At 36.6% G+C, this 23386-nt stretch overlaps 2 protein-coding genes across 2 annotated transcripts; both read right to left on the reverse strand.

Annotated features, from left to right (window-relative positions):
* Positions 1-1658: 1658 nt before the first annotated feature.
* alpi.2 (alkaline phosphatase, intestinal, tandem duplicate 2) lies at positions 1659-11493 on the reverse strand. Its single transcript, XM_079891212.1, has 11 exons — positions 11406-11493; positions 11208-11324; positions 9936-10051; positions 9667-9841; positions 6590-6762; positions 6352-6477; positions 5837-5906; positions 4065-4199; positions 3777-3968; positions 3200-3316; positions 1659-2730 (listed from the first exon to the last, which is right to left on the reverse strand). Exons 1-11 carry the CDS (start codon positions 11482-11484, stop codon positions 2468-2470), a joined length of 1563 nt encoding a protein of 520 aa, XP_079747338.1. The 5' UTR covers positions 11485-11493; the 3' UTR covers positions 1659-2467.
* A 392-nt stretch (positions 11494-11885) lies between these two features.
* Positions 11886-21939, reverse strand: alpi.1 (alkaline phosphatase, intestinal, tandem duplicate 1). The gene is made up of 11 exons (XM_079891211.1): positions 21619-21939; positions 21246-21365; positions 17260-17375; positions 16750-16924; positions 15535-15707; positions 15157-15291; positions 14998-15073; positions 14794-14928; positions 14514-14705; positions 13515-13631; positions 11886-12410 (listed from the first exon to the last, which is right to left on the reverse strand). Exons 1-11 carry the CDS (start codon positions 21704-21706, stop codon positions 12139-12141), a joined length of 1599 nt encoding a protein of 532 aa, XP_079747337.1. The 5' UTR covers positions 21707-21939; the 3' UTR covers positions 11886-12138.
* Between the last annotated feature and the right edge of the window lie 1447 nt (positions 21940-23386).

Genomic DNA, 23386 nt, shown 5'->3' on the forward strand with positions numbered 1-23386 from the left:
CCACAAAGATGACGATATCTGAAATCCTAGTTGGGACATTTTTGGTCCCCATGAGGAATATGGCTTATAAATCATGCTAAGTAATGGGTTTTTTTTGAAAATGCAAAAATTATGTAAAATGTAAAAAATATTTGAAAAGTTTTCTGTGATGGGTAGGTTTATGGGTAGGGTTAGAGGATAGAATATACAGTTTGTACAGGATAAAAATCATGATGTCTATGAAAAGTCCCCATAAAACATAAAAACCCAACATATGTGTGTGTGTGTGTGTGTGTGTGTGTGTGTGTGTTACCTCCATATGTCTTGTAATAACAGAAACTTCATGCAAACAATCCATCCCTGAAATTAAATTTGAAAATATGAACTTTGATTGTCATGCCTGTCGGACACCATTCCTCCTCATTAGATAAATGACTGTTAATTTCTTTACACTCTTAAAAATAAAGGTTTCAATAGGGGGGTTTCACGGCGATGCCATGGAAGAACTTGGGTTCCTCAACAGTTCTTAAAAACAACATGTTTTTCTTTTTGTGAAAAGCATTATAATAATCTAAAGAACTTTTTGTGCAATTGAAAGTTTCCATGGATGTTAAAGGTTCTTCATGGAACCAGTTCACAATCTGACTTTCTCCTAAGGTTTTCTTCTCCATTCTGTCACCTGATGGAGTTTGGGTCCTTCTCCTTCCCACTGTCGCCTCTGGCTTGCTTATTTGAGGACACTAGATATTCAGCAGTATAACTGATTTGACTGCACTGACACTATTGGATGAGAACTGAACTGAGGTGGATGATGACATCACTGTTTTCTCCAGAGCTGCTTTATAACTGACTCGAACTCATGCCATCATTGATGGTGTTTACTTATTAAAGGGGTGGTATAATGCCCTTTTCACAAGATGTAAAATAAGTCAGAGTGTGTATGTGAAGTTTTAGCTCAAAATACTCCACATATATTTTTATATAGCATGTTAAAATTGTCACTTTTTGAGGGTGAGCAAAAACGCACCGTTTTGTGTCTGTTCCTTTAAATGCAAATGAGCTGCTGCTTCCGGCACAGGGGGCGGAGCTTCAACAGCTTGTGTCCTTTTACCTCACACACACATGCACTGAAAATGTCTAAAACTTTTAGTCTTTTATGTTCAAACCGGAGTCAGACAATGATGGAGAGACTCAAGAAGAAGTGACAACATGTAGAAGCAACAGGACATTTCTGAATGGTTAGTTGGTGAATTCATGTATCTTATGTGTAGTTATCTTCTAGTCATTGATTAGTATATATTTTGTCTTGATAATCTATAAGTCGTGTTCAGGGGGCGGGGTTATGTAAATGTTAGGGTTTGTGATGTCACTAACCCGGGAGGAATGTGGTGTAGTCTCTACCAGCCGTTTGTTGTAGTCCTTAAAAAGCGATTTCTTTAAAAGCAAATATCTCCCTTTTGCTTTGAACTTTGAGCGTCGTAACTTTGCAGAGGTTGTTTATGCTCAAACAGCAACATTACACACTAACAAGTTAGAAAAGTGAAATCATAATCAACCACCCCTTTAAACAGAACTGAATCAACACTGAACTTTTTATTTGATACATTGCAATGAAAGCTTTTTCAGAAAATAGCACAAAATGGAAGAAGTTTGGATTTATTTCGTGGAATTTTTTTATCTTAGAGGTAAACTATTGTTTAGCCATTATGATGTAGTGTCAAAAATGCTTTTTTATTTTTTTTATTTGACAGACTTATTAGAAAGTGGCATTAAACGGATGATACATTTTCATTCGCAGGCACAAAAATAACCTTTCTTGTATACTTTTCAGCTTCATTGTATCAGTTTTACGAAACCGTGCCATGAAGGATGGATGAAGGTGGAAGGTTTGAATCTTTCTTCGAACAATTTTCAATCTCACGTAGGAACTTACAAGATACAAGGTTATCTGGCATTGGAATGGTGTACAATGGACACACGATGGCTTATAGTCGAATTTCACAGTACATTTACGGGATTTATACATCTTAACTCGTATGAAACAATAGCAGAATTGATATCTTTCAAACCACTTGATTTCTTTTACCTGAAGATGAAGACACCAGTGAATCACTCTGTTCCCAATATCCACAATATTTATAACACATCATAATAGCCAGCATTTTGAAGGTAAATATTTTAGGTAAATATTGTATTTAAACATAAATTAAGGGGTTTATTTTTATACACAGTACATTTAATTCAGTGGTTTTAGAGAACATACAATGTAAAGCCATTTGTCAATCAGTTTTTGCCCATCACTTTGGTGCAACAATCTCTTCAGAAGTGATTCATGTCCTCACAGAGGATTTAAAAGAAATCTCAACAATTTGCCAACAGTGTAGAAGTCATCCTGCTATCCTCCAGTTGTCTATAATGCTGCAGTTGGATTGGAAAAGCGTGCAAATGTATTCTGATGTACAAGCTAAAACTGGCACCGTTAGTCACATTATATCAGGGCTGTGAGTGAGGACAGCAAGCTCAACATCAGAACCAGGAGGCTGAACTGAGTGCAGACTCCATAGCCATGCAGGCAGTCGGTGTAGGGCTCGATACAGGCGGCGTAAGCCATGGCGTGAGGGATGTAGCTCTGCTCCTGGACTCCGTGGAAGAGGTGGGCCATTGGGCCTTTGGCAAAAATGGCAACATCCTCAGAGCCATGAGTTTCTGAATCCAGAGGTACCGCGGCCTGCTGAAGATATTCATCACTGCCTGGGAACAACAGGCAAATATTCATTAATCATCCTATACAGTTACTATTTCATTTATCAAATTATTATGTAACTGATTTTAAAGGAATATTTCATCCCAAAAAAGTTCCAAAACTAACAAAAAGCACAAAAATGTCTTCTATTCAATGAAAACATAAATGTTTGTGTGTTCCTCATACAAACTATTATTATGATTCAGTTTCATTCTGAGGAAAAGAGCAGCCTGGAGATTCTACTAAACTTCTCATTTTTGTGTTTCATTCAAGAGAGATAAAGTTGCACATTTGAAACAACATAAGTAATGACAGAATGTTGGATGAAGTGTAGCTTTAATGTGTTGCTGTGTTTGCAGTAACACAAATGACCACAAGATGGGGCGTCTGTATTTTCAAAACAGAGCTTGTACCGTGCACTTAAAAATTCTGTTCTGCACTTGGGGGTAAAAACAATTAAAAACTCATAAAACTTACTTGAGGCCGTGCTATTCATGTCAGGACGTGTATTATTCGCAATCTGGTATCCTGGACCGTTTCCATAAAGCGCAGTAGTAAAGCTCTTACCATCCTCAGCTTTTGAATAGGCAGTGCCTAAAATACAAAGCAAGTAAATAAGTTGTTTTAATCCCAATGTACATGACAAGTTTTTTGAGAAAAATGCATTCCTACTGGCAAATCATTTAAAACCTGAGCAGAAATAATTGGCCTCATTTGGAAAACTCACATTTTTTGTGATCATTAACTCACCTCGGAGGACTTTCTTTCTTCTCTAGAACAGAATTGAAGATATTTTGAAGGATTTTTCAAACGTGTTTGTCCATACAATGAAAGTCAATGGGGTCCAAAATCAACAAAACTGACTTTTATTGTACAAAACAAAAAAATTCCAAAAATATCTTCTTTTGTTTTCCACAGAACAAAGTCTTACAAGTCTAAAACTAAAAGAGGGTGAGTAAATGATGACAAATTTTCATTTTTGGGTGCACTATCCCTTCAAGCTATATACAGTAATAGTAATTTCAAAAGTTGTGGACATTTCGTATTTGCCTACCTAGCACAGGATTGCCCCTGTAAGAGTATCCACCGAAGGAAAACACATGGGAATGGTCGGCAGTCACCACGGACAGGGTGTCATCTTCACTCGTCAGCTCGGCCGCCCGCGCGATGGCCCTGTCAAATTCCACAGCCTCAGTCAAAGCGTACTTGGCCTTGCCTGCATGATGGCCATGATCTATTCTCCCACTTACAGAAAGACAGAAACACACAGAAATAAGTACGCTCGACTCAACACATCTTCTTAAGGGTTAAGCAATAGAAACAACACTATATATCCTCTTATCTTCAACAAAGAGGTAGAATCCTTTAGAGTTTTTGCGAAGAATCTTGATGGCTTTTTCCACCATCTCTGTCAACGATGGGTCCATTGTAGAGTTGCGCTCCAGCTCGTACCTGGTGTCCTTTGGTTCAAAAAGCCCTAGTCACAATGAAAACAACAGTATTAAACCACAATGAGAAAAACCTGGAGTCAAAAAGTATAAGGACGCTTGTTTTCAGCCACGAATAACAAAATAAAAAAAGGTAATTTCAGCTTTTATCTCGCAGTTCTGACCTTTTTCTCTCGCAATTGCACGTTTACATCTTGCAATTCTGACTTATCTTATCAGAATTGCGTTATAAAGTCAGAATTGTGAGATGGCTAAAAACTTTTCCTCATAATTGGACTTTATAACTCGCAATTGCAAGTTTATATCTCACATTTCTGACAAAATAAGTCAGAATTGCGAGATATAAACTTGCAATTGCGAGAGAAAAAAAGTCAGAATTGTGAGTTTATATCTTGAGAGTTTATATCCCTCAGTTGTGACTATTGCTAGTTTATATCTCTCAATTCTGATTTCATAACTCGCAATTGCAGTGTATATTTCTCACAATTGTGGAAAAAAAAAGTCTGAATTGTGAGAAAAAAGCCACAATTATCTTTTAAATTGTTCTATTGCGTGGCGGAAACAAGCTTCCCTACAAAAGGTTAATGACCACACTGTAAACAAATATTTTTATTATAAATTATAATTAAATAATGTATAAATTATTCTTTTCACAACTTTTTATCTTTTGTCAAATCAAATTAGTTAATTAATGTGGTTCAGATAACATAATATTTTGAGTTTCTATTGATTAAACCAATCTCCTTCATTGCATTAAATCAATTGTTTAATTTCAATGAACTCAAATGTTTAAGGCAACCAGGTAACTTACCTTTTTAAGTTAAACCAACAATAATTTTTTACAGTGCACTGATATAACTCTTATACTGTAAACCCTAACGCTCAAAATAATTAATTGGTTTGAGTAGGACAAACTTAAATTAAACTAATTAGTTCAGTCAAATTAACTTTTATGAGTATTTAGCACTTTCTTTTTCTTTCAAGTTCACAGAACTGATATATTTTAAGTAAATTTGAACTGTTTCATTGTTTTGAGTTTTATGAAATTATTTATTTTAATTTAGACAAACTTAAGTTGAACTGAAATGGCTGGGATGTCTATTTCCCAGCATGCTTTGCCGATTGCACTCGAAAGGGAGAGTAAATGCTAAAATTAAGTGTAATATAATGTTGTTTTTTTGTGTAAGATTAATGTTAAGTGTGAGATTTAGTAGTGATTAATGTTTTGTTATGCTAATTTAGAAGAATTTCTGTTAATGTTGGCTTAGTTACCATCATGATGACAAGTGGTGCATGCAGCTTGATTTGAGAGCAAATAATGCCTTTATATTGTTGCGCTCATACAGCAAGTGCTACTGTATAACATACTATTGCTAATATGTTAGCAAATTAGTATGTTAGCAGATTAGCTTTTAAAAGCTAACTAAGTTTATACTAATAAAAGTGTTCACATTGAGATTACATGAAAGTTTTAAGTTAATTGTATGAATTAATGTACTCATACATTTTTATTGTTCTTAACTCGAAATGTTTAAGTACAAAATAAAAATCTGCTAGTTCTGCTTACTTAAACTTTGAATTTCAGAACTTAAAAAATTTGAGGCAATTGATTGCCTTAAATGTTTTGAGTTCTGCCAACTTATTTGGGCATAACAGGTGGACTTACCCATCAAGTAATCGGTGTTGTCCTCATTGACAGCATCAAACTCTTCTTTATTCCACACATATTTGGAATTCTAAAGAAAGGAAGGTTTGTTAAAGGTGAAGTTCATCCAAAAATACACATTTTGTCATCCTCTCATCCTTATGTTGTTCTAAACCTCAATGGCTTACTTTCTTCCATCGAACAGAAAAGGAGATTTTAGGCAAGATGTGAACCAGCCAAAACTGCAGCTGGAATGAACAGGAATGGATAGATCGCTTCACATCAGTCATGACATGTTGGTTCTCGTGATGAACTGAACGTGAATGAGATTTGCAATCGGAGCAAGATTTGCAAGAATACTGTAAATTCCTCATTCACTTCCATTGTATGGAAAAGAGCAACCAGGACATTCTTCTAAACATCTCCTTTTTTGTTCCAATGGGAAACAAAGTAATTTAGTTCTGGAGCTTCGTGAGGGTGAATCAACGATGAGCGAGTTTTCATTTTTAATGTATTTTGGAAGGGGTTTGACTTACTTTTCTGTTTTTTAACCACTCTTGAACGAGATCTGTTTTGTCTCCTCGGCTCCCCGTAACTGTGGAGTATTCAGGATCAAGGGTTTCCTTGGGAAACATGTACTGTCTGCCACCTCCTAGAATAACCTACAATAAAATCATAGAGGGATTTCATAAGTGAGACATTCAGATTGACAGCATGTTCGATAATCGACAACTTATCTATAGTTCAATGTTCTGCGAGGTTATAGGGCCTTACGTCTATATCAGTGTTATGGACGAGTTGGTACGCGATGTCCTTGCACCCCCCTTCGACGGCTTCGGTTGTCAGCTCTTTATCGCTGTACCAGCCTCTCTCAGGAGTGTGGGAGTAACTGGCGGCGGGTGACGCATGCTGGACACGTGCCGTGCTTATGATGCCAACAGACTTCCCTGGAAATTACCAAACCAGTCATTTATATGGATAAGGTATTCCTTTTCAGCAAATTATGCCTTCAGTAGGTGTTTAGATAAGAGATAATGAGCCTTAACTGCTCATTTAACCATAAAAGACATATAAAAGGGTTCAAAGTAGTGATTGATTAGTGAACGAAGCGTTCTAACAAACTGTTTAGTCATTAGTTCAAAGTGTGCTTGCAATCAAAAGTAGTAGTATTTTTTTGATTGAATTATCCACCAATTTCTATAGTTATCATAGACATATACATTTCTACCCCTTTTTTCTATCTGTGAATATTTTGGGTGACTAAAGGTGTTTTAAAATCAACAGGTAGACAACCTTAGGATAAACTTTTCACATCTTGCTTAATAGTGTGAGAAGATAATAGAGATAATTGTCCGAAATAAGTCCGCAGTAAGTAGTAAAATCTTTATTTGTCCCTTTACAGGGCAATTTAAGCAGCTTCAACCTCACAAACATACACATTTTTATAAAACAGAAAACATCACAATCCCCGGGCATTTATAATGATTCTTCATAAAATTCACGGTACCTTTATCTTTGTTTCAAATAAGTATTTACACTCATAACTGCATTTGAAACAAAAGACCTAGAAGCTTTAACGGTCCTTCACTTGGGCTCTCTATATCGCCGACCTGAGGGAAGCAGTTCAAATTCTAAAAACAAAATGTGAGATGTATCATCCAAGATAGTCAACGACTTCCTAACAACATTCCTCTCGCACAGAGCAGACAAACCCAGCTGTACAGAGCCTGTAATCTTTGACCCGAAATGCTATGAAGCTGGGATCTACTTTTAACATTTAATCCATTAAACCAACAGATCATAGCAAAGGTCAAAACCATTTCAATAAAAGATCTATACATTATCAATATAGATTTATCCACTTCAAAGGACGTAAGCTTGCTCAATAAATATAACCGTTTTTGTGCTTTCAATATAATAAGATTTGTGTTTTCCACCCACCTAAGCTTATCATCAATTAATGTACCCAAATACTGATATTCATATATATTCATATATGACTCAGTCGTAGTAATTCCAGTTGATTCTTTATTTTTTGCACCAGCCATTACTTTTATTTCTTTCCATGCTGACTGAATATTTCCCTTAATAAACTTCTCCCCCACTGATGCCTTATATTTCATTTTTGCCCTCCTAATTTCTCGTTTTGCTTCCTTATTAAACTGCCTCTTTTCCAAATCTGTTCCTTGGTAAAAAAAACCTGTTTCTTCTCATTTAAAACGTGTTTCAATGATTTTGTCACCCAAGGCTTATTATTTGAGTAGATTCTTACATTTTTCCTAGGTATCACAGACTCTTCACAAAAGTGAATATAAGAACTCACAACATCAGCTCGGTCATCATTGTCTACGCAAGAAGTTTTAAAAATATCCTATTTTAGGTTCAGAATGTGTGATATGAAGTTGTAATTTCGGTAGTCACAATGACGAAAAATAAAGTTGGAATTGTGAGGTTTAAAGTCTTAATGGTAAAAAAAGTACCAATTATACTAAAATTGCAATTTAGATATTAAAGGGGTGTTATAATGCCCTTTTCACAAGATGTAAAATAAGTCTCTGATGTCCCCAGAGTGTGTGTGTGTGAAGTTTTAGCTCAAAAAAACCCTCAGATATTTTTATATAGCATGTTAAAGTTGTCACTTTTTGAGGGTGAGCAAAAACGTGCAGTTTTTGTGTGTGTCCCTTTAAATGCAAATGAGCTGCTGCTCCCGGAACAGGGGGCGGAGCTTCAAGAGCTTGTGTTCTTTTACCTCACACAGATATGCACTGAAAATATCAAAAACTTTTATGTTCAAACCGGAGTCAGACAATGATGGAGAGACTCAAGAAGAAGTGACAACATGTAGAAGCAACAGGACATTTCTGAATGGTTAGTTGATGAATTTATGAAGCTGATGTGGAGTTAACTATCCATCTAGCCATTGATTAGCATATTCTTTCTTGATAATCTATAAATCGTGTTTGGGGGCGGGGTTTATGTAAATTCTAGGGTTGGTGATGTCACTAACCCGGGAGGAATGTGGTGTAGTCTCTACCAGCCGCTTGTTGTAGTCCTTAAAAAGCGATTTATTTAAAAGCAAATATCTCCCTTTGCTTTGAACTTTGAGTGTTGTAACTTTGCAGATGTTGTTTATGATCAAACAGCAACATTACACACTAACTAAAGTTTAAAAAGTCAAATCATAATCAACCACCCCTTTAAGAAATAAAGTCACTATTGTAAGAAAAAAAAGTTTAATTCGTGAGAAATGTGAGGTTTAAAGTCGTAATGGTGAGAAATAAAGTCACAATTTTACTAAAATCATTATTGTAAGAAATAAAGTTGAAATATAGTTGATATTGTCGAGAAATAAAGTTGAAATTGTAAGGAATAAGGTTGACATTTTGAGGTTTAAAGTCGTAATGGTGAGAAATTAAGTTGCAATTTTACTAAAATTGCAATTGAAGAAATAAAGTTGAAATTAAAAGAAATATAGTTGAAATTGTGAGGTTTAAAGTCGTAATGATGAGAAATAAAGTCACAATTATGAAAACTAAGATCACAATTGAGCTAAAAAGAAATAAATTCACTATAATGTCGAGAAATAGTTGAAATTGTGAGAAATAAAGTTGAAATTATGAGAAATAAAGAGGTGAAGTCGCTTTTGTGAGACATAGTCAAATTTTTTTTTATCTCAAATTGATGTGTATTCCACATATACCCACCAGTCCCTAATCTTCTGTTTTGACGTCATCTTTAGATGCAAAAAATAAAAATAAAAACCACTTCAAATTTCAAAAGAACATAATATCTGCCTAACTCTGGGAATGAATGGCAGTAATGGGTAAACTCAGGGTCTTCCTTGCCATTACCTGCCATCTTGGCCCGATGAAGAATGGATTTGACCTCGTTGTTTTTAGCGGAGCTGCAGACTTTGCGTGTGGCGGCTGCGCTGAGACCCAGAGTGCCGTAGTTTGCCTTCACACCACAGAGATAAGCAGTGGCTGTCGCTGCGCTGTCAGGCATCTGCTGGTCCACGTTATAGGTCTACAGCGGGGGGCAAACACACACAGCTGCGTTATTGAGAGTCCTCAAGTCCACAGTATCAGCCTCTTCTGTCCGGCCAGCGAGATCTCTGCACCTTGGAGAGAGCGAGATGAGGGAACGTGTCCATGGCTAGGACACTCTCCTCTCCGGTCTTCCCGTCCATCTGTCCCTTCATGATCCTGGCTGCGGTTACAGTGCTGATGCCCATGCCTCATCGCGGGACAAAAACAACAGGTTAAGGCACACAACTATACAAGTATTATTGGTAAACATCCTATCAGAGTGTGATGATTTAAAATTGACTAACACATGCATGAATAATTTATGATTTATTGATTATGTTAGTCCATACAGTAATATTATACATTTGATCTTTACTAAATATTATGTATTATAACATTTGATAAATTAATTGAATAGGCACAATTGACTACATCCAAACTACTTGTGTATACTTACAGTAAATAATCTGATTATCTAATCTAAAGTCTCGTAAAATCTCGTATCTTAGGACTTTGACAGCGGTGATTTACACGTGGAATTTAAAGCACACCACATAAACCCAAGCAAGGTCTTGTGCTAATGTTCATTGTGTAATATGCAGTAACATTGTAATAATAGTGTTACTTTATACAGTGTAAAAAGTGACGAGTTGACTTAACTTAAAAAAGGAAGTAAATAAACTTAATGCGTAATCGAAAAAATTAAGTTATGTGGAATTTTTTAAAAAAGTTAAATTTTAGTTAGTTTTAGTTTCTTTTAGATATTTATATTTAGCTTAAATTTATTTTTGTTTTAGTTCAAGTAATTTTAGTACTTAAACTTATTTCAGTTAGCTTATATATTTCAGTTAAACATTTTAAATGTAATAAGTTTAATATTTTATTATTTAGTTTAGTTTAGTTTTATTTTGCTTTATTTTTTTATTTCAATGACCACAAACAATTTTTAACAGCACAGATTGAAGATTTTTCCAGCTGATAAACAATAAAAACTTTGGCAGCCAATCAGAATCCACCCGACTTTAAAGATCTCAAGCATTTAAAGTGGCAGACAACATAATAAAAGCATGCAATTATAATAAACAGAACATTATTATCAGTTGACGTGGATGATAGTTATTATGTTTATCTTTATAGTTATTGCTGATGTAAACGGCCGTTATGCTGCAGAAATTAGTGTCTAAAATATATTGTAATTGCATTTATGTTTCCATTCAAACAACTACTAATTTTGACAAATTCCCCAAATCTGTGCACCACAATAATTGGTGCATCTCTGCTAAACTGCTATGGAATCTGTTAAGATTATACAAATATAAAAGAGAACAATGCAAAACCAAGAAACACGGTTCTGTGTAACTCACCATCTCCGAGGAAGAGGATGAGATTTTTAGCACGGTGCATTTTGGGTATCATGGAGAGGGACACATCAAGAGCCTCTTTAGCCTTCCCATACCAAAAGTTTGGGTTCTGCTCCTCCACTTCAAGTTAATTCCAGAAAAGAAACATGGTTTCATTATCTTTGTTTGGAGAAGAAAGAATAACTGTGGCATAGCACTTACCAGGAGAAGCGGAGAGACATCCATCAAAAGCTGCTAAAGCAAATACTCCAATAATCAGAAGAGTCTGTGTCGTGGCCATGGTTGGAGCGACTGCTTGACAGCTCTGTCAAACTCTAAACACCCTTCTCTTTATAGTTTCCCCTCAGACCAAAGGTCACTTGTAGCCTACTTATCACGCATGACAATTTGACATGATATGAATGCTGATCTGAAAACTGCACTGGTTTGAACAGATTTTTTGGTTCTGAACTGCACTGTTGTTAACTAAGACGCATACTAGATAAGTAAAATGGCATTAGATAATATGTATTGTTGTATGTATTTGCTTAAAACAAGCTAAATTATCTGCCAATGGGATAAGAAAAATAATCTTGTTTCTGTATGAATTGCACTTTCAGTAATAATCACTTTCAATACGACAGCAATTATGAAAGTGCTATTTAATTGATAACACCGACAAAATGACTAGTGTTTTCTTTTAGAAAGTTTATTGATGTCACATGTTTGAAATTTATAATCACAGTGCAAAAGAGCTTTCCATTGCGCAATATATACAAAAAAAAATCTGGTTATAAAATAAATGTAAAAAAAAAAAAAAAAACTTTTTACATTTATATACACAGCATTGCACATCTGCAGAGAACCAAACTTCAATATAAACAATTTGGGTTATACGTCTCCGAAAAAGCCCAAAAGAGTCCCGGGGCCTCATTCGCTCATGTAATGGAGTCTGTCATCTTGCGACAAGCCAAAACCCAGCGGTTAGTGCGATAAGAAGCCCTGAGAGAGTGTTTCCACAGCCACCGGAGCCATGAAGACGCAGCGGGCAGTTGGTGTACGGCTCCAGGCATGCTGCGTACGCCATGGCGTGGGCCACGTAATTCTGCTCCTTGACCCCATGAAAGAGGTGAGCCATCGGGCCTTTGGCGTAGATAGCCACATCTTCCCCTCCGTGTGTCTCTGATTCTAAAGGAACCGCAGCTTGTTGCATGTACTCTTCATCAACTACAAGCAGAATAAAATAATCTATGATAGTTGCATATAAATATATATATACACTCGTAAAAATAAAGGTTTCAAAAGAGCCATAGAAGAAGCATTTTTGGTTCCCCAAAGAACCTTTCTATGGAGGCTTGTCATGGAATAAAGAAATAAGATTAATGATGACTTCATTGCGACTTTTTCCTCAGAATTGAGAGTTTAGCATCAACACATGTAGAAATTACCGTAATTACGAGATTCCGGCTTGTAAAAAGCACTCACGTCCTCGCAGAACTTTACAACTTGTAAACTGGGAATTTCCTGAGAGCTCCGACTTGTACCACCTGACCTCTGTACCACATGACCTCTGTACCACATGACCTCTGTACCACATGACCTCTGTACCACATGACTGCTGCAGATTAATACTGCCATTGATAGTGTTGCCATAGATAACCATTATTTCGAGTCTGAGGATGTGAACAGCTCTGAGTATAATGTCACGGTAATTACGGCATGGCATTAACGCAGCATATATCCCACAATTCTGACTTCTATTCAGTCTTCTATAGAATTCACATCTTCTGAATTCTAACTTGCAAGATATAAACTTACAATTGTGAGTTATAAAGTCTGAATTGTGAGATATAAACTCGAATCACAAGTTATAAAGTTCGAATTGCAAGACTTAAAGTTCAAATTGCGAAATATAAACTCACAATTGCGGGTTATAAAGTTAGAATTTCAAGATATAACCTCAGAATTGCAAGTTATAAAGTAAAACTTGCTTTTTTCTCAGAATTGTAAGATATAGACTCCCAATTTTGAGAAAAAAAAGTCAAATTGTGGGATAAATAAAATCTTTACAAAATTTTTTTTTACATTTTTTATTCTGTGGTGGAAACAAGCTTCCGAACCTTTCAGTGATCGGTTCTCAAAATATATATTTTTTTCTTACTGCAAAGAACTTTTTAACAATCTAAAGAAGCTTTTTCCACTATAAAGAACATGTAGTGGGATGGAAAGATTCCATGGATGTTAAAAGTTCATGGAACCAAAGATGCCAATCAACAACCTTTATTTTTAAGAGGGTACAGGTACTAAATTATGTGAACAGTGAACACTTACAATAATCCACCGCTGAAACGTTTCCTCTTGTTCCGTTCACGTGATTGTATCCTGGTCCGTTAGCATACAAGATACTAGTGAATGGAAGACTATCCTCAGCCTTCTTGGGTGCCAAGCCTGAAAGACAAATAACAAGTAAAAAAGTGCAAGAAGCCCCTTGGGTCAAACCTAAACTCAAACCTAATGTCTAATTTCTACTGAAACATGTTTAACCCTCTGGTGCTCTTCGGAAAAATTTTACGTATTGGTTTAAAAATAAAACATTTCTCAATCGGAATGGTACAGAACTTGGTAAGGGTTTTGGCACTTGCTATGTGAACACACACACACGCACACACAAATAATAAATGAGAAAAATCACGGACATGATTTGAAAAGGTTAAATTTGCTCATCGTGGTCAAAAATTACTGCATTGAAAATATGAAACAAATTTCATCTAGTGGAAATGTTTGGTATTGTGACACAAACAAAATCTTACTGAGAGCTCATTTTTTGAGATATCAACCTCAAATTTGGAACACAACTTGTTTAGATGTATGGCTTTTATTTTATTGCAGTTTTGGAACATGTTTTGGAAATTTCATATCAAATTGCATATAAAATAATTTCATAGAAAAATTAAAATGAGTATTTTTATGCATTTTTTATAACAATAAAAGTAAAATTCTATAATGTTTTTAAGTTCACTTTTTTAAACTGTTTTTCTCCTGCCAAGTGTCATCTTTAAAAAGAGACTAAACTGAAGTATGTGCTCCAAAGCATTCAAGATTTATGACAGTTTAAGTTGGAAATTCAGGTTTATGCTCAAAAAGTGAATTAATGGATTATAACTACTGCCTAAATATAGTTACAGTTAGCTTGCTAACCAAAGGTTGAAAGCCCAATGAAAGTGACATATAGGGAGGATCTAGAGTACTTTTGACAAAATTAATAGGTCATGTTAGTATACCTTTCTTAACATTGTCATAATTTGAATGCAAAGACAGAAAGTAAGCTACCAAAAATAGGGTTCCCTCGTGGAGTGTTTCCACCAAAAGTGAAGACATGGGAATGATCTGCAGTGACAACAGTGAGAGTGTCCGATTCGCTGGTCAGCTCAGACGCTCTCTGAATCGCCCGGTCAAACATGATGGTTTCAGTCAGAGCAAGCTTGGCAACCCCGTCATGGTGTCCATGGTCTATTCTACCTCGTAAAACACAAATGGAGATGTGTTTCACTGTTAATTCACAGAATAACTTGATAAAGCAGTAACACCACAGCAAATGATAAATACTCATCTTCCACAAAGAGAAAAAACCCTTTAGGATTCTTGCTGAGGATCTGAATGGCTTTCTCTGTCATGTCCACAATAGAGGGGTCACGGGTCCGATTCCTAAACACTTCAAATCTCATATCTTTGGGTTCAAACAGACCTAAATGAGAAAAATGAATGAGAATATCTTCATGGCAGACAATGCAGAATCCTTGTGAACTGGCATTACCCATCAGGCAGTCTGTTGTTTTAACGTCCACCGCATTGAGCTGCTCTCTGTTCCAAACATACTGGGCGTTCCTTCCCTTACAAACAAAACAGATAAAGATTGTAGCAAGGGGTTTACAATCACAAGTTGTGCTGGGATAAATCGATTTCTTGGCGATACCTTACGAGCATTTAGCCAAACGTCAATGAGGTTCCTTTTGTCTTTGCGATCCCCTTTGCGAGAGGATGAAGAGGGATATTCTGGATCAGGCGTACCCTTGGGTGTCATGTACATGCGGCCGCCGCCAAGAATTACCTACAACAGAGACAAATAAATGACATTTACTAATGACGTTTAGTTATTTCACTGATGCATTTGGTATTTAAATGATGCCATTGTGCATTTAAGTCACTAGATTGTCGAAAAAGCTACTTTGAACCTTTAGGTTGCCAAGCTGCAAGCTAATAATAATTCGAAGTAGTTAAACAACAGTCAAGCTACTGATTGCTAGCTATGCTACAAGCTCAAAACAAGCTAACATGAAACACTGGGGCTCACATCTATGTCGGTGTTGGTCACGAGCTGCGTGGCGATGTCGGAGCAGCCCTGGCGGCGGGCGGAGGAGGGCACGTCTGCGTCGCTGTACCAGCTGCGGCTCACGGAGTGGGCGTAGGCAGCGGCGGGTGAAGCGTGCTGGACTCTGGTGGTGGTCACAATGCCCACAGACTTTCCTTGATATACACACAACCACACACCATCACATCCCGCATGAGTAAGGCAATCTGCACTCTTCAAAATAAAGCTTCTTTATTGGCATCTATCCCAGACTGCAACATAGTGTCGCCTGCATCTGGTGCGCGTATAATCCACATGTACCAGATGTGGGCCGGATCTGAGCCGACACTATGTTGCTGTCTGGGATAGTTCAAAATTAAGAACCTTTATTATCCCTGGAACCTTTCCATTCCACAAAAGGTTCTTTAGATTATTAAAATGTTCTTCACACTAGGTTATTTTAAGAAGTTTTCACTGAAAGTTGCTTTTGGGGAACCAAAAATGGTTCTTCAAGGGCCCTTCTTGGAACCTTAATTTTTAAGAGTTTGTGGCAAGGGTGTATAGTTACATTCAAGCTATTTTAAAGGTGCTCTAAGCGATGTCACGCGTTTTTTAGGCCAAAACATTTTTTGTCACATACAGCAAACATCTCCTCACTATCCGCTAGCTGCCTGTCCCCTGAACACACTGTAAAAAAACGCGGTCTCTGTAGACACCACAGGCTCCACAAACGGCAACAAAAACAAACTGGCCCAGCCTGGACCACGAAACACAACAAAAGTGTTCAAAAGGTGGCGAGAACTCCGCCGGCAGAAGGGCTTCCAATCCGACATTCAGGCGGCTCTGTTTTTGATGGACAGGAGGGTAAATCTAGTTTGGTATTTCTAAATGGTTCATGACTGTTTCAGGAAGCATGGAAGGGAGGGGGAGGGGACGGGATGAGGAGGAGGGAGGGTCGAGCTAGCTTCCGTTTTGTTTGACAATACTTTGAACGTCAACAAGAAGTGACGTCACCCAACATCGCTTAGAGCACCTTTATGGCATGAATAAAAAAATATATTAAATATGTCATTTTGGTGATCAAAGATGAGTTTTAAGTGATAAAATACAAGACAAGACAAAACAGTCCAGTGACTTGTGCACTATTTTTGGGTGAACTATCCCTTTAAGAACAACCAACAACATTGTGATAGTGAGGCTAAATGGAAAATAGCTTACCTTGTGTTTTGGCACGATGCAACACTGAGAAAACCTCATTGCCAAATGTTGTGTTGCACTCATAGGCCACGGCTTTGGCACTCAAGCCCACCGTCTTGGCATTGGCCTTCACACCGCAGTGGTACGCCGTCGCTGTGCTGGCACTGTCCGCCACTTGCTTGTCAACACTATACGTCTGTTTGGAAACACATCACATAACTTTAAATAATTATAGCGTTAAAAACAGACTGCTGTTCATAACTAGATAAACAAAATCTCCTCAGTCCATCATTCCCTCTCCCTCATGTGTGTTTTCAGGGGCACAGGTTTCAGTCCTATCTGAATTCCTCAGGATTTTTTCTTTTTCTTTTACTTTGTTTGCTATTAAAAGTGGTGTTTTTTTACGATAACCAAGAATCTCAATATGGAAAATGAAAAATGCAATCATAAACAAAACATGGCTTTGTCTTGCATAACACTAATGATCACTTCGGCTGATTAGCATAGTGTGGGAAATGAGAATCGTTAGACCTTTGACAGGGCGACATATGGAAACGTATCCATGGCCAGAACAGTCTCCTCCCCCGAGCGTCCGTCCATCTGACCCCGCAGTATACGGGCGGCTGAGACCGTGGACACACCCATCCCTGAAGGATGAACACACACAGTCTGCTGTCACACATAATATCACAGCTTGACCCTGAGCCCAAAACCATTCATAAACTCTGCAGTAAAATATGGGGTAAGAAGTAACAGGTATGCGCGTAATACACAGTCAACCAATCATTATCGCAAAACAAACCCCAACAGGTGCACATTATCCCACTTATTACGCAGCTACTTGCCAAATAAAACATACACGTGACAATGAATCAAGTATTCAAGAGAGCAGTGTAAAAATTGTCATACAGATAAAGCAGTTATAAACCCTTAGTGTAGTATACTTCAAATTTTAGAAGCGCGCTAAGTACCGCAAGTTACGTAATCGGATTACTTTTTTCAAGTAACTAGTAAAGTAACGCATTACTTTTAAAATTACAAGATATCTGAGTTACTTTTTTAAATAAGTATGCAGGTTATTTTGTTTCCCCATGTATTGACTGACCGCTCTCGTGTCCTCATGTTGAGAGGAATCGTGAGTAAGTGCAGAGTTGTTGTGTGAACATGATGTAATTGTAGATCTAGTGGACTAAATGTGAACATTTACTCATCTCACTTGCACAAAACACATTCAGTATTCCTCAAAATGAAGGAAAACAGTGAAATGCAAACTCAGAATATCACACAAATCGGCAATAATTACACGTTAAATAACACAGATATACTTTATGTATTTAATCTCACTTTATTAACCAATGACTACAAAATGACTACATAAACATCACATTTGTTTATTTTTGTTGTTTTTATTGCTGAAGTAAGAGTGTTGATCGTTCTTCTTCTTCAGTCCAGAATGGCAGCACAGCTGAAAGGTCAGTTTGAGCGGCGCCCTCTACTGTACAGGTGTGGATTTGCCTTTCCTTCAGCCTGAGGCTTGTTCATTTCACTTTTGGTGCGAATGAGCCTTTACATTTGCCAAAAATAGAACTTTTTGTTATTAAAAAACTAACAAGCAAGCCCAGCCCAAGAGAGAAAAGGTAACGCAACACATTAATTTCCATAAAAAGTAACTAAGTAACACAGTTAGTTACTTTTTTAAGGTAGTAACACAATGTAATGCATTAGTTTTAAAAGTAACTTTTCCAAACACTGCTTAGAAGTATATTTAAAAAGACTATACTTGCAGATAATATAATATTGATTAAATAAAAAGGCCACTTAGGTGCTCTTAAAGAGAGTATACTTTCATGAATGTTTCTTAACACACTTAGTACAATTTAAATATATTTTTTTTAAAGTCCCCCTCAAGTCAATCATTTTATCCCTTAAAACTCAACTTTGATCACTAAAATGACATATTTAAACGTTTTTCCTTGAAATAAATTCTTCATGCCTTAGAATATCTTGACTGTAACTCGACACCCTTGCCTCAGTTAGTATACGTGGTTCTATGAATATGCAAATGAGCCCCGCCTCCACTCACTCACTCAGCTCAGAGATCCACTGGTTGGCGATCACACGTTGATCTGATTGGTTACAAGGTAGTTTGTGACGTCAGAAACACCAGCGATTTCAAAGCGTGTTTTTGAGACTGTCTTTGGTTCACTGCAGTTTTAAGGAGGAAATACTCAGCAATGCTGTCGACTTATGAATTTACACATGATTTGTCTTAAAGCACATTAAAAACACCACATAGACGTATAAACAACATTAAAAGCTGGATTTTCACCACAGGGGGACTTTAATAATCTTTTAACATGCTTTAAAATGTACTCTATTTTCATGTGTTGACTAACATACACATGTAAAATATTTTATTATCATTTTAACGGTATTTTTCAATATCACATATAAAGCTAATATACTTAACTGCATCTTCCTCATTACAAATGTGAAATTACAAATATATTTAAATATATGACACAAGTTTCAATTGAAATGACATTAAAGTATATTTTAGTTTGCCATAAATGCTTGTCAGTACTATTTTTCAAAGTAATTACATATAAAGATGTACTTAAGCTCTACTGGGTAAAAAAACACTCTTAAAGGTGCATTGTGTAATGTTTAGGAGGATCTGTAGACAGAAATGCCATATAATATACATAACTATGTTTTCAGTGCTGTATAAAGACCTTACTTAATGAACCGTTGTGTTTTTATTACCTTAGAATGAGCCGTTTCTATCTACATACGCCGCAGGTCGCCTTACATTGAAATAGACATTTTGCGCCAACATGTTTCTACAGTAGCCCTGGATAGACAAACTACGTCAGAGCGCGTTTCGTCACTATGTTTTTCTTCATGCAAAGAAGCTAGCTAAGCGAATAAAACACTGACACAATGATGAACAAGTAACAATAATATTCGCAATAACATATCGTTTTACTGAACAATAAAGTTAACCTAATTTCTTAATTATAACTTTGTAAAGAAACCTCATTGCTTAACTGGCTACTCTCTGCTGTCTCAGACGACGACATCACTTCCTGTCGGCCACCATAACTTCAGTTGGTTGCAATTTGTAACCTCACCACTAGATGCTGCTAAAAACCACACAGTGCACCTTTAAAGCGTAACTCGTGCCAAAATGCAACCTAGGGTCTTTTTGTGAATCTACCCGAGGCAAACTTTCGTTTAAAAGCATAATTAGGATGGAAACGCCACTTTTAAGTTTGACCGTATTTTCGTTTTCGAAATTGCCTTTTGAATGGGAGTGTTTGGGGCACGACTATAATAGCATCAAAATCGCTATTTTTAAAACACTAAGAAGGCTCGACACAACATGAAACTGTGCTCTCAGTATCACCAGGGGCTCTACACATGAACTCCAGCATTGAGAACATTGTGTGTGTACACAGAGTTTACTAAAAAGAAAGATTTTGAACAACTCACTGTCTCTGTGTCCGCCGGCATTTTAACAGTCAAAAATAGTCGATCTCCGAATGTGAATGAACTGACTCTGAATTTTAGTATTGTTTCTTATATGAGGATCCTTTTTCAAATACCAGGTCAATATTGATTTTCACTAACAAGAAAACAACAAATTATCCGTGAATTTATGTGGAACTAAGCTTTAGGAGCTTTCCATCTTTACTCTCCTCCCTGTTACCGTGCATTCGGAGATCGACTATTTTTGACTGTCAAAATGCCGGCGGACGGAAACAACAACAGCTACAGTGAGTTGTTCAAAACCTTTCTTTTTAGTAAACTCTGTGCACACAAACATGTGTAGAGCCCCTGGTCAAAAAGACCCTAGATTGCATTTTGGCGAGAGTTACCCTTTAAGTGAACTATTGCATTTAATATAAATTTGAAATATAATACATTTTCATTGCAATTCATTTTTTTCCAGTTACTTCAGCACTTAATCATATTATTTTAAAGTATATTATTTCTGTACTTCTTATACTAAAGTGTGGCTATTAGTGCTGGGCAACGATTAATCGCATCCAAAATAAAAGTTTCTGTTTACATAATATATGTGTGTGTACTGTGTACAATTAATTTGTATATATAAATACACACACATGCATGTATATATTTAAGAAATATTTGCATGTATATACTGTAAATTTATATTATATATAAATATTTTATGTATATAAATAACACATTTTTCTTAAATATATAAATGCATGTGTGTGTATTTATATATAGACAAAATAATTATACACAGTACACACACATATATTAGCCTATGTAAACACAAACTTTTATTTTGGATGCGATTAATCGTTGCCCAGCACTAATATATATATATATATATAAATATATATATATATATGATATTGAATGCTTAGTGTATTTCAAATCCCCCAAAAAATCATTAATAATTACTTAGAAATTGTACTGTTGTAATAAGAAGTGTAGTTTGATGGGCCGATCAACTGTGTTACGTGGTGTTGCTAACTCACCATCGCCGAGGAAGAGGATGGTGTTCTTGGCGCGGTGCGCTCGCAGTGGCAGCGTGAGGGCCGTCTGAAGCGTCCTCCTGGCCTGATCGTTCCAGTACACCGGTTCCTTCTCCCATTCATCTACATACCAGAACAAACATGACGCTTTAAACAACTTCTCCTTCTCAGAAATAGCGTTGGTCTGAGGCAGTAACTCCACCGCAAACCTGCCCTGACAAGACCTGAGCCACCCAAACACCAGCTCTTGAGGATCCAGATTCAGCCCACACACCTACATGCGAAACACCCACGAGCCCGAGCGTGGACATCATTACCTGTCTACCCACCGAGCGCTAATTTTAGCAGTGTGGACAATAGGAGCGCTGTGTCTTACCCACGGGCTCAGCGCTGCAGCTGGTGTTCAGGAGGAGGAGGGCCAAGAGGAGCAGCACCCCGGGGGCCCGGCTATAAACCAAACACATCCCGAGACGAGGAGAAACGGAGAGACTCCAGTGCACCTCGACGCTGGAAAGGAGTGTCTCCAGCAAACCTCCAGCCCCTGCTTTTTAAACCCAGGGTGTGTGTCAAGCCGGGGCCCCAGACAGCTCATAGGCTCGTGCTGACGGTGCGGGACCACACAGGGCCAGGAAGCCCCTCGACCTCTCTCACAAATCCGGCGTTTTTGTTTTAGAAGACTGCCCTTCCTTGTTTCTTTTCTTCCTTTCCTTTTCCCAGCTCTCCTCTAGGAAGCCGAACGGCCCCTTTGATGTGGCAAATTGCACTAATGTGTGTTTTTCATACATTGGTTAATCGGCGGCGTTCAGTTTTGGCACTCAAACCATACTGCTTTTTTTTTGTCATTATGACTTGGAAAATGAATCCAGGGTGTGAGAAACGTCACGCACGCCAGTTCTTGTAAGGTTTCGTACTAGGCGACTGATGTAATATTGGCCCTGAAATGTCAACATCGTGTTGACCTTAGTGCAAAAAGAAGTGTGCTAGTTATATTGAATGCGCACTTCAAATATTATAAGTGTATAAGTTAAAAACTGTATGTTTGCAGATAATATAATATATATATATATATATATAAATAAAAGGCAGATTAAGTGAGTACACTTTCATGACTATGCTTCTTAACACACTTAAGTACACTTAAATAGTGCGCTTTGTACAGTAATAATATCATAGTTTTTCTACAAAGTTTTACTTTACATACAAATCATTGTTTTAATAATGTTTCGTCCTGCTTTAAAGAAACACTTATTTTGATGTGTGACTAACATGCTAAAGCACATTTAAAGTAGTGTGTTATTTAATATCACATTTAAATTTAATATATTTTGAATGTACTTAATCATTACAAACGTGTAGTTAGAGTGCATTTGGCAGTACACTTTAACCATATTTCAAAAATGATAAAATTACACATAAAGATGTGCATCAAAAACATTCTACAGTTCATCTAATTGCATTTAATATTAATATTTTAACTAATATCTTTTCATAACATGCATTTAAGTGTCTGACAACATTACATTCAGTTCACACTTAAGTGAGGTAATTTATTTCCCTACTAAGTACACTTTTTAAAAGTATGCTAAAGCGCACTTCTTTTCCAAAAGGGTGTCAGTCAGATCTCTAACTGTTGACTGTAGCAGTATTTTACATTCATATTTACATACGCAACAATGAAGCATGAAGGAAAAATACAGCGCTCAATCTGTGCCAAACAAGTCAAGACGAGGAAGAACTTGTTATAATGCGATGTACATGCAAGCAGTGTTTAGCTGTTCACAGTTGCAGAGCAACGTCTTTATATAGAGGTATATAGATAGTATATTTATATAGATATAATTTATATATAGTGATGTGTGATCTCATAGTCTATGTGTATATGGGCTGTTTTATAATGCATGGCTTAAAGAGTCAAAAGTATGTTAAAATATTTTTTTACTAGATTTTATTTATATAACGTGAAGATAATTTAAGATTGCAGACATTTAAAAAAAAAAATTAACACTACCACTATATATATATATAGTATTTATATATGGAGTTTGGTCATACACACTACCTATAATTATTCTTATGAATAAATGTAGCTATTTATTGAACAATGGTGTCTTGTATTTGCTGCTGTCACTGTTGTTTTATGTAAA

The sequence above is a fragment of the Squalius cephalus genome (genome assembly GCF_949319135.1).
Source record: "Squalius cephalus genome assembly, chromosome: 13".
NCBI lineage: Eukaryota > Metazoa > Chordata > Actinopteri > Cypriniformes > Leuciscidae > Squalius > Squalius cephalus.

Coding starts and splice junctions, on each gene's coding strand:
- alpi.2 (XM_079891212.1), bottom strand. CDS start 11,484: ATGGCCACGACACAGACTCTTCTGATTATTGGAGTATTTGCTTTAGCA. Junction 11,325..11,405: donor ATGTCTCTCCGCTTCTCCTG/GTAAGTGCTATG, acceptor ATTAACTTGAAG/TGGAGGAGCAGAACCCAAAC. Junction 5,907..6,351: donor AGTGGTTAAAAAACAGAAAA/GTAAGTCAAACC, acceptor TCCTTTCTTTAG/AATTCCAAATATGTGTGGAA.
- alpi.1 (XM_079891211.1), bottom strand. CDS start 21,706: ATGTGTTTGGTTTATAGCCGGGCCCCCGGGGTGCTGCTCCTCTTGGCC. Junction 17,376..21,245: donor CATCCTCTTCCTCGGCGATG/GTGAGTTAGCAA, acceptor TTCATCCTTCAG/GGATGGGTGTGTCCACGGTC. Junction 15,292..15,534: donor TGACCAACACCGACATAGAT/GTGAGCCCCAGT, acceptor TCTCTGTTGTAG/GTAATTCTTGGCGGCGGCCG.